Genomic DNA, 13,934 nt, shown 5'->3' with positions numbered 1-13,934 from the left:
CTCCCCTCCCCCCCGCCGTCGCCGGCGCGCTTCGTCGGGTAAAGCCCGGCGGGCGAGGCGGCGGCGGGGCCCTCCTTCCCCGTCCGCTTGAGGGCGCCGGCGCGGGGCGGCCCCTTTGAGCGACGGTGCTGGTCGCCCGCGGAATCCAGCGGTGCGGCGACAGTCTCGTGGGGTCGCGGGGTGGCCTGCTGTGGCGGTGCTCCGGCGATCCTCGGGCTGCGCGCTGCGGGGCGGCTGCGGTGCTCCCATCTCGGGAGGTGGCGCGCGACCGGTCTCGGGCCGGATCCGTCCGGATCTGGCTTTGGGGGCCGGCCGGTGGCGCCTGGCTCCGGTGGTGCGTGCCCGGCGGCTCCGGCGCTTGGAGCCCGCCGGGCGACACGGGTAGGGCAGCGGCCGGGCGTGGCTGCTCCTCCGGCCGTGGGCGGCGACATGGGTAGGTCTCGGTGGCCTACCGGTGTCGTGGCGACTTCACGGTGACTCGACGGATCTGTCCGCGGCAACGGCCGGCTCCTCCGGCGTCGGTTTGTCTGCGTTCGGGCCGTCTCGTCCTTCACCCCAGCTCCTCGTCGCCCGGGCGCTACTCCCATCAAAGGGCTGGTCCTTTCCCAGCTGCGATCCACCGCTCGTCTCGCGCCCGCAGGACAGAGCTCGTCTCGCGCACGTTGCAGCAGGACCGAGCTCGTCTCGCGCACGATGCAGCAGGACCGGGCTCGTCTCGCGCACGATGCAGCAGGACCGACCTCGTCTCGCGCACGATGCAGCAGGACCGAGCTCGTCTCGCGCACGATGCTGCAGGACCGAGTTCATCTCGCGCTTGGGGTAGCAGGATGGGTCGGTGGATGCCGGTTCTGGCCGACCTATTGGGTCTCGACGCTGGGGGTTGCCCAGGGGCGCGAAAGGTGGGACCTTTCCGCTCATCTCTTTCGTTGGGGTGCGCCGGGTCACGGGTGAGGTGGTGTTGAGGTCTTGGATGCTGGGGCGGCGGCCCTGGTGGTGGTGGTGGCGCGGTGCTCTTGGACAAAGCCCGCGCCTTGGTGCTGCCCGCTCATCATGGCCGTGTGGGCGGCGTGGTAGCCGGGGTGTGGCGTTCGGTGGCGGTGAATGTTGGCCGAGGTGAAAACTTGCTCTATCTTCGGACGGACCGGTGGCGGCGAAGATTGCTCCCTTCTTGAAGGCGTCGTCGCGGCTCTCATTGCCCATCATGCGGCTCCAGGGGAAACTTTGATCCTTGGATCGGGCGGTGGCGGCGCTCCGGCGTCGTTTCCTTCTTGAAGGCGCCGCCTTGGAGCGCATGGTTCGTCATATGTAGCTTCATATCTTCGGGGCGGTAGTGCTAGGAGTAGTGTTGCTGCGCTCAGCGCCTTTGTATCCCGTCCTGGGTGTGTGCGTGTGTTGCGGTGGCGTAGCGTGTGGTTGTACTGGATGCTTGTGGGTTGTTGCTTTATATATAAAGCGGGGCGAAAGCCTTTTTCGGTAAAAAGAAGCATGCAATTGATTACATTTACCTTTCTCCAATCTTGTCAGATTCCTTCTCTAGATTCTGCATGTTGCATACACTCGAGTAGAATGCACTTTTCTCCAGCAATTCTTTGTGAGTTCCAGAATGAGCTACTCTTCCATTCTCCACAACAACAATCTTGTCCGCGTTTATAATTGTTGATATTCTGTGGGCAATCAAGATAACAGTCCTCCCTTGCATAGCTCTGTCAAGAGCATCCTGAACTAACTTCTCGGATTCTGAATCAAGTGCACTTGTGGCTTCATCAAGCAGAAGAATTGGAGGATTTTTTAGAATAGCCCTTGCAATAGCTATTCTCTGCTTCTGGCCTCCTGATAGTTGCACACCTCTTTCTCCTACCTGAAGTAATCCATGAAGAGGGGTAATGCTCACTATTATATAGATTTGGTATCTAACTAAATTTTCTAGAAAATTAGCTGTCCTTTATGCAACAAATTGCTGCTCTCTATGGACTACCCAGGGTTAGGGACAATGGAGTGCCCAACTTGAAGTGTAGTCTGCATTTCCGTAAGGCTATTAAAATCAATAATTTGACTTAGTTTGATTCACAAACATAAAATAAAAGAGAGGTTTGTGAAATTTTCACTGTCCTTGCTTTGTGAACATAAAGTCTTACCTCAGTTGAGTATTGGTTTGGAAGCTTGGAAATAAAAGTGTGCACATTAGCTGTTTTTGCTGCTTCAGTGACCTCTTCATCAGTTGCACCCATTTTGCCGATTCTCAAATTATCAGAAATAGTACCAGAAAAGAGTGATGGTTCTTGAGACACTGAACCTATATTTCTCCTCAGGGACTTCAGATCAAGTTCCTTAATGTTTTGACCATCAATTAATATGTCACCTACATTCCACACCATATTACAAACACAAGTAAAATCTGAAAATTTACATTTTACTCATCATTTGAATTTTCCTTTTTTTTTGGAATAATTGGTTCTGTTTGACATGTCAACATATTATTTAACTTTTGGTGTAGAATATAATATGATTGTATTCTTTTTCCACTGCAAAATCTTGCAATAACATTTCCGCATTCTAAAAACGATCTTCTCCATAATTCCTCTATTCTGGCATCATGTTGCGTTTGTGACAGCTTAAGTATGTTCAAAGGGTTTGACCATTAGGAAAATATCAAAAATTAGTTTTTCTTTTATTTAAAAAAACAAAAGATAATATAAATTAAGAAAAGGTAAATTAAAATACTGGAAATACGGGAAAATGATGGATCACTTTTGAAACCAGTAAGAAAATTTAGTAATATTTTATAACAGGATATACTTAAGATGTTGCAAAAAAGGTTAAGTTTCTTCTAAATTTTTACACTAGGATTTCTTATCAGAATATTTGCACTATGGGAACATATCGATATTTCTAAAGTTTATTGGACCCTTAAAATTTACCCGTTGTAAATTTTTTAATTTATTTTTACATCTTTGCTTCAGAAATTAAAATTATTCAGTGGCTCACTATTTGTTTTGAATTTTATCTCTTCTTCTTGATTTATAATTTCTAAGTTTATAATGATGTCTGGTATTTCTCTCCGCTCATATATTTTTCTTAATGATCAAACCCCTTTAACCACATGGAAGTGGCAGAAATAAAATAGGGTATGCTAGAACAAGTGGCACAACAGAAGACATCATTTTCGTAGCAAAAGGTGGATTGCAAGAGTTCCCCGTGACAAAAGATACTTTTGCAACTTTATTATGTCAAGAATGCAGTCTGAATTCGTAAAATCAAGCACTGCTGAATACAGCCAAGCAAACTATATAAAGTTTAAACACACCTCGGCTAGAGTTTGTGCGGTGTTAGGTATATGTCCTAGACGTGTACCTGACATAGCATCGTAGAACCTCTGAACCAAAGAAATCACAGTGCTCTTCCCACATCCACTACTCCCGACAAGAGCCACAATTTTGCCTGCCGGTACAGTCAGCGAGAAACCTTGGAGAATTGGATTATCTTCACGGGATGGATATGTGAAATGCACCTCTCGTATTTCAATGTCACCGATGACCTTCTCCAATATTCTTCCATTTGATTCAGAACTTATCACTGGATTTCTTTTGATAACCTTAAACACTTCTTTACCAGCAGCTTTTGCTTGACTGAAGATCTGAAGGTCTGGAGCTGCATTTGAGAGATATCTGAAATCACAGATAACAAAAATATCAGCACTGATTACTCCGCGGGATAATTATTTTGGAGGAATAGTAATTTAGGATAACCATGCCAGTATGATATATTGCTAGAAGGATAGTTCTCAGTATTACATTGCACCGGAGAGGATGTTAATAACAGCCGCAATTGTCTCACCCGCTTTCGCGGATCTTCTAGTTACTGCTACTGCTCCAACATAGATTGTCAGTGAGTACGAACAGAAAGTTACAATCTGTAACATTCCCAAACCTAGTCCTTTTATGAATGCCTCTTTCTTGCTTAACTTGTATTGCTTGTCCATGCATTTCACAAAGGATTTCATCGCCGAGTTTTCTCCAACAAATGAGAAGACAGTCTTGATATGTGAAAGAGTCTGCACAAATATATGTTTTATAATATACATTTAATATGGTAACCTACTTACTTCTAACAAAACTGTCATTGTGTAGGTACCTGTTCCACAACAGTGGTTGTTTCAGAGACGAAGGCTGTCCTTGTCATCGACATGCCAATCATTGTTTTAGCATATGTTGCTCCAACCACAAGAAGCATCGGAACAACTAACAGAGAGAGCATACCCACCTCCCAGCAGCACACAAAAGCAACAATGACAGCGACTAGGAATGTGGAGAAATTAGAAATAAAGTGACCCATCTGAGAAATAATAAGTAAGATACTGTTCACAATTTGTTACCATAAAACAATCTTTTTTGCTTCTCTTTGGATTACCAAACATACAGTGAATGCTATAACATGCAAGCTGATACCTTCTCTCCAATTGCATCTTTTATGACGCTCATGTGATTTGTTGTTCCGGCCATGATGTTCGCGGTGGTTAAGTCGGTGTCAAAAGCTCCGACATCTTGACTGAGTACTGATCCCAGATATGCCATCTGCATGCGTGTCATTTGTCTCTGACTTGTGTACATCCAACATGTAATTTCTGCAGCACAGGGACATTGTGGCAGAAACGTAAGACAGTTTATTTCAATATATACTGATGCCATTTCATATTATTTGTGTTTCCATCACGTAGTGTTTTCTTGTTCATGCACGAAGAGTTAAATAAGAGAAGTAGTTAAATAGAGATTGGTGCTATTATAAAATTCCCCGCTTTTATTATCATAAAGATTGTTTTCTGTGCACATTTCTTTGGGTTGTGATGTGCTGCTGTTCTTCTGAACTTCACATTATATTCTATGCCAAGCTATCGTCAGGTGGCTACTATAAGATGTTTGATTGGGGCATCAACACAAAATAATAAAATTCTAACCAGCTTCAAGGGTTCACAACTTCTCCTTTTAGACCAATTCTGGTAACCAGTAAAATCACTGAAATTTCAAATTCAGCCGAATCACCTAAATTTTTTTAATTGACCAAAATTTGAGTTACATTTCAATCTGCCCGAAATTGGTTATCACTGAAAATTTTAACAGGCCGCTGAAATCAGCTAGAATTTCCATAATTTCAGTGAAAACTAGCTTTCGAAGAATCCTCTCAATTCAGCATTTTGGCCTAATTTCAACTCAAAGTTGCTTGGTACCAAGTTTCTCAAACCCAGGATTACATGTAGGTCATACTTGCATGCAACTTTGCAAATAGTGCCATGCAGAGGGTGACTTAGGCCCCACTGAAATTGACTGACACCTGGATGTTACGCACATTTTGTATTTTATAAATAAGAACTTATATTCATATACAGAAGTTTCCGCTGTAACTAGGATTCATGTTTTCTTTGTGCCAAATGTTCATTACCTCAATACTATACAATAAGCATGCACTTATATTGTGCTACCATGTTGACTTGAAGTAATTCTACTATTCTTTAGTACTCTCATAACTGTGAAATAGTTTAGCTCATCATAATATTTGGACTTCCATTGTTTCCTTTAGGGCATAAGTAATACCATTAACTTTCATGATTTTGTTTACATTTGGTAAACTAGCAAAGTTAGAAGAGGTGTACTCACCAATCATTCCAGCAGGAAGTGTAATAATTGCCAAGGACCACATATATGGAAGTAACTACAAATCAGAACAAGAATATACACCGTCAGTGACATAGCCAACAGCTTTTTTAACCTTAATAAAATCAAACAAAAACACTTCATAAAATCTAATGATGTCTTATATCATGGCCTTGAATATTTTGGAAAGAAAATTAACCTTAGTAAGTTGATGGACAATTGCCTCCCGATTGCCTATGTTGTCCCCAAACATATCAACAGCTTTGCCAAGTATGTAATATGACATTGCAGGTGCCATGCCGTGTACGAAGGACCCAATTGTCCCTGATACCATGAGCAGCCAATCTAGCGCATCGGCGTAGCAAAGCAGGCCGAAGAATGGGAACGGTTCATCAGCAACTGCTATTTCTGGTGGTGTGCTTTTCTTGTCATCCTCGGGTTTGAATGATTCGACGGGGCAGTCCTTTTCTTCCATGAATGCCTTTGTTCTTGTGAGTCTTGCACTAGTTTGCAGAAGAGTAGCAGAAACACGAGTGATATATAGTAACCGATAGCTTGGTTCCAGGTACAAGGTAGGACAAAACCCTGTTACTCTCAAGGTTTACATGTTGAGCTGCTACAACACGAAACCAGATAACATTAGTTATTTCCCTAAATGAACATTAGCATGATGTATCAGCCTTAGCAGTTGCCGTTCTCAGTTGGAACTATTTTTGCTGCCACAGCATGACAACCATGCACATTCAAGCTGATACGCAAGACTTTTTGTTGGGAGCGACATGTGGCACTTGAATTTATTGACTGTAAGCTGCACCGCTGTAAAATACAAAGCATGGATCTTTTGCTGCTGTAACCATCTTTGTTTTCATCAACGAATTTTGTAAGAGTCAAGAAAACAAAACTACTGCCTAGGATCTTACTTCAGAGTCCCCTAACCCTACCAATTAAACACATTTTGCCTCCTGATATGATGGCTTAATGAGATCAGGATGATTTCGTTTAGATAATAGGTTAAGGAGTGCTCACATCACCAAGATTGGTGACTGGGAATATCTGGTGCATAATTTGGGGCATAATTTGAGCATATATAGTTTACTGCTGCATTTTTTGTCCAAGAAGAAAAAACTTAACAATTGCATATGTTCTCTGAATTTTATGCCCATTTTTCATCCGAACATAACAAACCTAACCCCTTCCGTACTCCGATAGTAGGTGGTTTACTCTCAGATTTTCTGAACAAAATCACAATCTTCAGCAACTAGCTTCTCCAGGTCCAGAAGGACAGTTGGAAGCAACAAAGAAATATAACTTTTAGCCAAATAGCAATGTTTCATTCATCTGGGCTCATCGAAACATCTTCAGACGTGCAGGCAGACTATGCACCCTAAACATGCCATGATCCATGCCTCGATAGATCCATAAAGAACTTGCCACCTTGACTGAATCAACTGTTATATATTAAAAACAAGTATACAACCTGTAGTTATTTTGGATGAATCAGCTGTCTGCACAGAAATAGCCGTCCCATTTGTTCGTTCTTAAGTTGTAAATTCCAGCCCCCATGAGCTTCAAACTTCCCCACATCAAACCTCTTTCGTTGCACAGATGTTGATATATGATGTCTGTTACACCGACTGGGCATTTTGTTGAGAAGGAACACATCCAAAGAAGAATGATTCTGAAGGAAATTACAAGGTGCTACAGAATCAAGAGTTTTAACAGCATAAACGAACGAATACACTTGATACAAATGTTTCATGTGACAGTGCCAGCGTCAGATTCTCTACAGTGTGAGGCAAGTTCCTCCCGGTAAACCACAGAACGCAAACAATGCATCACACAACATTTAGCTTTGCAAACTAAAAAACTGTTCGGCATAATGCTGCTCAGGAAACAACTTCTGTACACACTTACACAAAGAATTCTTGGCCAAAGTATTTTGTAAGTGCGACATGCCAGTGCAACTGTCAAGATTCTAGCATGGAAAGTAACGTGAAGCTGCTGCACCTGCTCATTTCTAGACAAGATTCAGCCAAAACTATCTTCCTGTCTGCGGTTGTGTCTTGGTTAGATGTTACATGTGTTGAAGGTCAGTGGCAGGAGACGTTATTTGTTCCATAACTTATGCGCTGAAGGCTTGTGTCCAACATATCTGTCATCCATTTCTGTGGCCCGCCATCATCTCCGATGACATTGTACGCATAGGACGACAGCCCAACATCCTCACCACATGAGCTTGCCTTCCCTAACTTGTATAACCTTTCTGTTCTAGACAATACTACAAGGTTGGAAAATGTTGAGAAACTATTGCCAACAAACACATCCGCTCTTGCGCATACCTCAAAGTCGATGGCAGACTTTATAAGGTAAGGCTGCTTCTCATATATGTCAGTAACTCCAAGTTTCTTCTTCTCATAAGCAACCATACCAACTCTCCAACCACTGGTTACTGAATTATCTTCTAGAAGGCTGTCGGCTACTGCAAGATAAACTACAACCGGGCGACGTAGGTCAGTGATCTGTGAGACCTTATGAATGATCTCTCCTTTGCTGCTGCAAATTTCCTTTAAATTGGACCGCTGCTCCCACTTCTTGCAATGAATCATCCAATCTTTCTCTATTCTCATGTGAACAGCAATGTACTGCACAGGAAGATTTTTCAAACCATCTATCCTCTTCTTATTATGAGAAACGGCAGCATCATGTCTTGCTTTTTTCCCTGCATCTTTAATCTTGGATATGACCCTGACAACTTCAGTTTCTATCTCAGGAGCTACAGCAAGGCAATCAAAGATCCTGGCATAGTCTTTCACTGGCCAATGATCAGGCCATAGAAATGGATGCTTCCCAGTGACATGAATCACTTCAAAGCCATCGGCCTCCCCCAATCTGGATTGTTGCAGTTGATCCAAATCTCTCTCCACTGTCCACCTCCTACCACTGCCCTTTTGAAGTTTGAAAGGCTCGGTACGATTCGAAACTTCTGAATACCGAGCTACTCTTACAAACCCATGACAGCGGGCATTGAACTTGTTTAGGTCAAATACCTTGTCGAAAGCAATAGGCTGCAGCAAGTCAACCTCTTTGTAGAAAAGCGAAGCACTCAGACTTGGCATGAGTAGAGAACGGTTCAGGAATTTTGCCGTCAAGCATGCTCTGGCAAATGCAATCTTCTGATTGTTCAATCCCCATATAATCTGCGGGACCTCAACAAACTTGCCTTTCCTAACTCCAGGGAACAAGTCAAGGGTTGGTGACTCATAAAAGCTCTTCTCAGACGAGCTAATGGCAAGAAAAGGGGAGATAATTGCTCTCAATACAATAAGGCCAATCACTATGAGAATGCACTTGCAAATGATAAGCCTCGCCGGCAAGCTAATGTGCTTGAGATGCTTAAGGTCTTGTAGGATGTTCATTGAAACAGTTCTTTAATTCCTTCTCATTCTACCAGGTCATTTTTATCCATCACCCAACAGAAGTACAGACTGTGCTGCAATATAATGGAATCAATATCCAAACACGCGTGGACGGCTTCACCAGTTCTTCCTGAGCTATGAGTAAATCAGGTTTCAAGCTCGGGTAAACATACTCCTTGAACCCTTCCGTTAACAGCTTAGTACATGCTCCACCAGAGAGACTGCAAATGCAATTGAAGGGAAACAAAGACATAATGCAGAGTTATTATACTGCCACACTTTATGCAATTTAATAAATCTACTAAGTGGCTCCACAAAGAACAATTTTTCACTGTATTCACTCATATAGATGAACAATCTCAACAGCAAAATGTTAACCAAAAACTAACCACAAAGAAATATTTTTTTACGAATTCACATATAATAACATGCACATTAAGTTTGCATAAGATACCCTGGTGTGGACACGCCTAGAGTCCCATGGTTCACATCAGTTATGGACGCAGAACCAAATGTCAGGAATTTATAAAGGAGGAGCCCCGTGAATTTTATAAAGGAGAAATGACAGGTATATGGCGGTGTCTACAGCAAAGTAATACTCATACATGTAACAATCCTAAGCCAGAAGCTTCTGTATATCCAAGTTTCCATTATCGAATTTCCCCATCTCACATGGAAATCAAACAAGCAAGCCATGCTGACAGACTGGAGCTTCACATGAATGTAAAAAAAAAAAAAAAAAACACGCTCGCTGGTCACTACTCACAAACATGAATCTTGACAGCAAAGCTCTACAACTGAGCAGAAACCACACCTTCTTACTTGGTATTATGAATCACTTGTGTTCACCGAAGCTCTGCAACTGTGCACTGCTGTCCCCCAAATCGCTGCACTCGGCCGGACCTCGAATGAGCCAGATGCTCCACCTCACCTCCACCCCCCAATCGCATCTGCAGCCGGCAAGCACGGCTCTGCCTCCGCCTCCGCCGCCGCCGCAAGCGCCCAGCCCTTTCTCCAAGGCCTCCCGTTCCTCCTCCTCCGCTACTCCGGGAGGCCCGATCTAGGCAGAAAGAGTGATTCGATCTAGTGCAGAGGGTAGGAGGAGGAGAGGGTCAAACGCTCGACATGGTTCCGGCCGTCGGAGGCAGATCGCCACCGGAAGGGGGGAAGAAATTCGGGAAGGGGAAAAACACGAAGGCGGTAGGTCAAGGGGAGAACGTGCACGTGCACGGAGCGGTTCACGTGTTCTGACTATTGGGCCCAGCTTGCCAGTGTAAGGGGATTTCCTTATTCTACAGGTTGGATGGTTAGAGGGATTGTGGTATCCCAGCTCATCAGGTTTTAAATTCTGATGCTCACATTTATTTCTGAATTTATTTCAGGATTTTCGGCGATGCGCATTCTGGGAGGAGATGTTCCCGTCGATGACGAGGCGCCTATGATAACTTTATAAATCTCAAAATGATATGTCAGATTAGTCTTTCGAAGGTGCTCATAGGGGTATGGCGTGCGTGTGTGCGTTCATAAAAATGAGTGTATGCGCGTGTATATGAGCGCTTGTGTCTGTATTGATGTTCAAAAAAAATCTGAAGCTCCAAGCGATCGGATAAGTATTGTACGTAACAAATTTTAGGGAGTTTATTGATTTATTTATGTTTATAATTTGTGTTTCTTAACATAGAGTTGTAACTTCATAGTCTTTGGTAAATACTAACCTATAGCTATTACTTGTGATTTTTGTCACTTGACCTTAGGCACATCTTTATATTTCGTATAGCCTAAACTTGTTAGTAATCAAAGTAAAATTTCTAGTTGTCCATATTCACCTTCTTGTTTCTTTTCAGAGATATTGGAGAAGGGACAGTCATGAAGTTGTCGATGTATATGAGAAGGCGTCGACTATCACAATTTGGACAGATTGCCATCCTGGAGAAGGTGGCACCTGATACGTCTTCAATGTATTTACTTTTCCAAACTCTTTTGTCCCTTTTAGACTCTAATTTGCATGATTTGGATGGAATTAACCCGGACTGACGCTGTTTTCAGCAGAACTGTCATGGTGTTATTTTTATGTAGAAATAAAAGTTCTCGGAATGATCTAAAACTTCACGGAGATAACTTTAGAATTAATAAAAATACTGGTGAAAGAATCAGCTGAAGGGGGCCCACACCCTGGCCACGAGAATGGGGGAGCGCCCTCCTACCTCGTGGGCCCCTTGGACCTCCACCGACCTCAACTCCGACTCCATATGTTCACGTTCGAGGAGAAAAAAATCAAAGAGAAGGATTCATCGCGTTTTATGATACGGAGCCGCCGCCAAGCCATGTTCTTCCTCGAGAGGGCCGATCTGGAGTCCGTTCGGGGCTCTAGAGAGGGGAATCCGCCGCCGTCGTCATCATCAACCATCCTCCATCACCAATTTCATAATGCTCACTGCTACCTCTTGAGCTTGCGTTGGTTTTCCCTTGAAGAGGAAAGGGTGATGCAACAAAGTAGTATAAGTATTTCCCTCAGTTTTGAGAACCAAGGTATCAATCCAATAGAAGACGACGCGCAAGTCACCTAGCACCTGCACAAACAATAAAAAACCTTGTAACCAACGTGATAAAGGGGTTGTCGGTCCCTTCATGGCCACTCGCAAAAGTGAGATCTAATAAAGATAGTAAAGTAAATATTTTTGGTATTTTTGATGTATAGATTGGAAAGTAAAGATTGCAAAATAGTAAACGAGATTTAAAGAGATGCAATATATTGTAAAAGAGATATGATATAATGGAAAAGAGACCCGAAGGCCATAGGTTTCACTAGTGGCTTCTCTCAAGATAGCATGTATTATGGTGGGTGAACAAATTACTGTCGAGCAATTGATAGAAAAGCGCATAATTATGAAGACATCTATGGAAATGATCATGAACATAGGCATCACGTCCATGTCAAGTAGACCGAAACGATTCTGCATCTACTACTATTACTCCACACATTGACCGCTATCTAGCATGCATCTAGAGTATTAAGTTCATAAGAACAGAGTAACGCATTAAGCAAGATGACATGATGTAGAAGGATAAACTCAAGCAATATGATATAAATCCTATCTTTTTATCTTCGATGGCAACGACACAATACGTGCATTGTTGCCCCTACTGTCACTGGGAAAGGACACCGCAAGGTTGAACCCAAAGCTAAGCACCTCTCCCATTGCAAGAAAGATCAATCTAGTAGGCCAACCTAAACCGATAATTCGAAGAGACTTGCAAAGATATCAAATCATACATATAAGAATTCAGAGAAGAACCAAATAATATTCATAGATAATCTTGTTCATAAATCCACAATTCATCGGATCTCGGCAAACACACTGCAAAAGAGTATTACGTCAAATAGATCTCCAAGAACATCGAGGAGAACTTTGTATTGAGAATCAAAGAGAGAGAGAGAGAGAGAGAGAGAGAGAAAGCCATCTAGCTAATAACTGTGGACCCGAAGGTCTGTGGTAAATTACTCACGCTTCATTAGAGAGGCAATGGTGTTGATGTAGAAGCCCTCCGTGATCGATTCCCCCTCTGGCAGATCGCCGAAAAAGGCCCCAAGATGGGATCTCACGGGTACAGAAGGTTGCGGCGGTGGAAAAGTGGTTTCGTGGCTCCCCCTGATGTCTCTAGGGTATAAGAGTATATATAGGAGAAAGAAGTACGTCAGTGGAGTTACGAGGAGCCCACGAGGGTGGGGGGTGCGCCTACCCCCCGGGCCCGCCCTCCTGCCTCGTGGACGCCTCATGGCGTTTCTGACTTCAAATCCAAGTCTTCTGGTTTGCTTTCGGACCAAGAAAGATCATCGCGAAGGTTTCATTCCGTTTGGACTCCGTTTGGTATTCCTTTTCTGCAGAACTCTAAAATATGCAAAAAAAAATAGAAACTAGCACTAGGCCTCCGGTTAATAGGTTAGTCCCAAAATAATATAAAAGAGCATATTAAAACCCATTAAACATCCAAAACAGATAATATAATAGCATGGAACAATCAAAAATTATAGATAAGTTGGAGACGTATCAAGCATCCCCAAGCTTAATTCCTGCTCGTCCTCGAGTAGGTAAATGATAAAAACAGAATTTTTGATGTGGAATGCTACCTTGCATATTTATCAATGTAATTTTATTTAATGTGGCATGAATGTTCAGATCCGAAAGATTCAAGACAAAAGTTTAATATTGACATAAAAATAATAATGCTTCAACCATACTATCAAAGCAATCATGTCTTCTCAAAATAACATGGCCAAAGAAAGCTATCCCTATAAAATCATATAGTCTGGTTATGCTCTATCTTCATCACACAAACTATTTAATCATGCACAACCCCGATGACAAGCCAACACTACAAAAAAGAAAGACACATCTGTGACATTTTGGGCCAAATGAATTTTTTTCTGTCATACTTATGACACTTCTATGAAGATAATTGTGACAAAACCTGGTATCATCATAGATGTGGTGGGCTCCTACTTCTATGACAAAAGATCATGATAGAAAATGGGCTTTTCGTCCTGGGCGGGCCGGAGACGCAGCTGCATGACATTCTTTGGGCCGTCCATGACGGAAAAAACCGTGGTAGAAGCGAGTGTGAGGAAAATTTTGGCGAGTTCCCGGTTACGGTGGGAGGTCGGGGGCCGAGCGATGCGCGTTTCTCTCATACACGTATGCGCGTGTGTGCGAGGCGTTGGCTCTAACTGAACCCGAGCGAGGCGTTGGGCTCTAACTGAACCCGAGCGATTGCACCGCAGGTTACGCGTTACTGAACCCGAGCGATCGATCGATGGTTGTTAACTAAACCCGATCGAGTGATTCCTTCGCTAGTTCTGCTAATTGAAGCCGAT

The 13,934-nt window shown here is 43.3% G+C and overlaps 1 protein-coding gene and 1 pseudogene across 2 annotated transcripts; both read right to left on the bottom strand.

Annotated features, from left to right (window-relative positions):
* LOC119322343 overlaps positions 1 to 7,155 on the bottom strand; it is an 11,178-nt pseudogene extending 4,023 nt beyond the window's left edge.
* Positions 7,156 to 7,344: 189 nt separating this feature from the next.
* On the bottom strand, positions 7,345 to 10,276 carry LOC119322344 (O-fucosyltransferase 23-like). 2 transcript variants are annotated; one of them, XM_037595839.1, is made up of 2 exons: positions 9,876 to 10,276; positions 7,345 to 9,282 (listed from the first exon to the last, which is right to left on the bottom strand). In XM_037595839.1, the coding sequence occupies exon 2, from the start codon at positions 9,059 to 9,061 to the stop codon at positions 7,736 to 7,738; it is 1,326 nt and encodes a 441-aa protein (XP_037451736.1). In that variant the 5' UTR covers positions 9,062 to 9,282; positions 9,876 to 10,276; the 3' UTR covers positions 7,345 to 7,735. The 2 variants fall into 2 exon arrangements, with proteins under 2 accessions (XP_037451736.1, XP_037451737.1); XM_037595840.1 differs by having other exon boundaries at positions 9,884 to 10,276.
* Positions 10,277 to 13,934: the final 3,658 nt, after the last annotated feature.

The sequence above is a fragment of the Triticum dicoccoides genome, chromosome 6B (genome assembly GCF_002162155.2).
Source record: "Triticum dicoccoides isolate Atlit2015 ecotype Zavitan chromosome 6B, WEW_v2.0, whole genome shotgun sequence".
NCBI lineage: Eukaryota > Viridiplantae > Streptophyta > Magnoliopsida > Poales > Poaceae > Triticum > Triticum dicoccoides.
The sequence above is the reverse complement of the archived record's forward strand: the minus strand, read 5'-3'. Positions and strand labels throughout refer to the sequence as shown.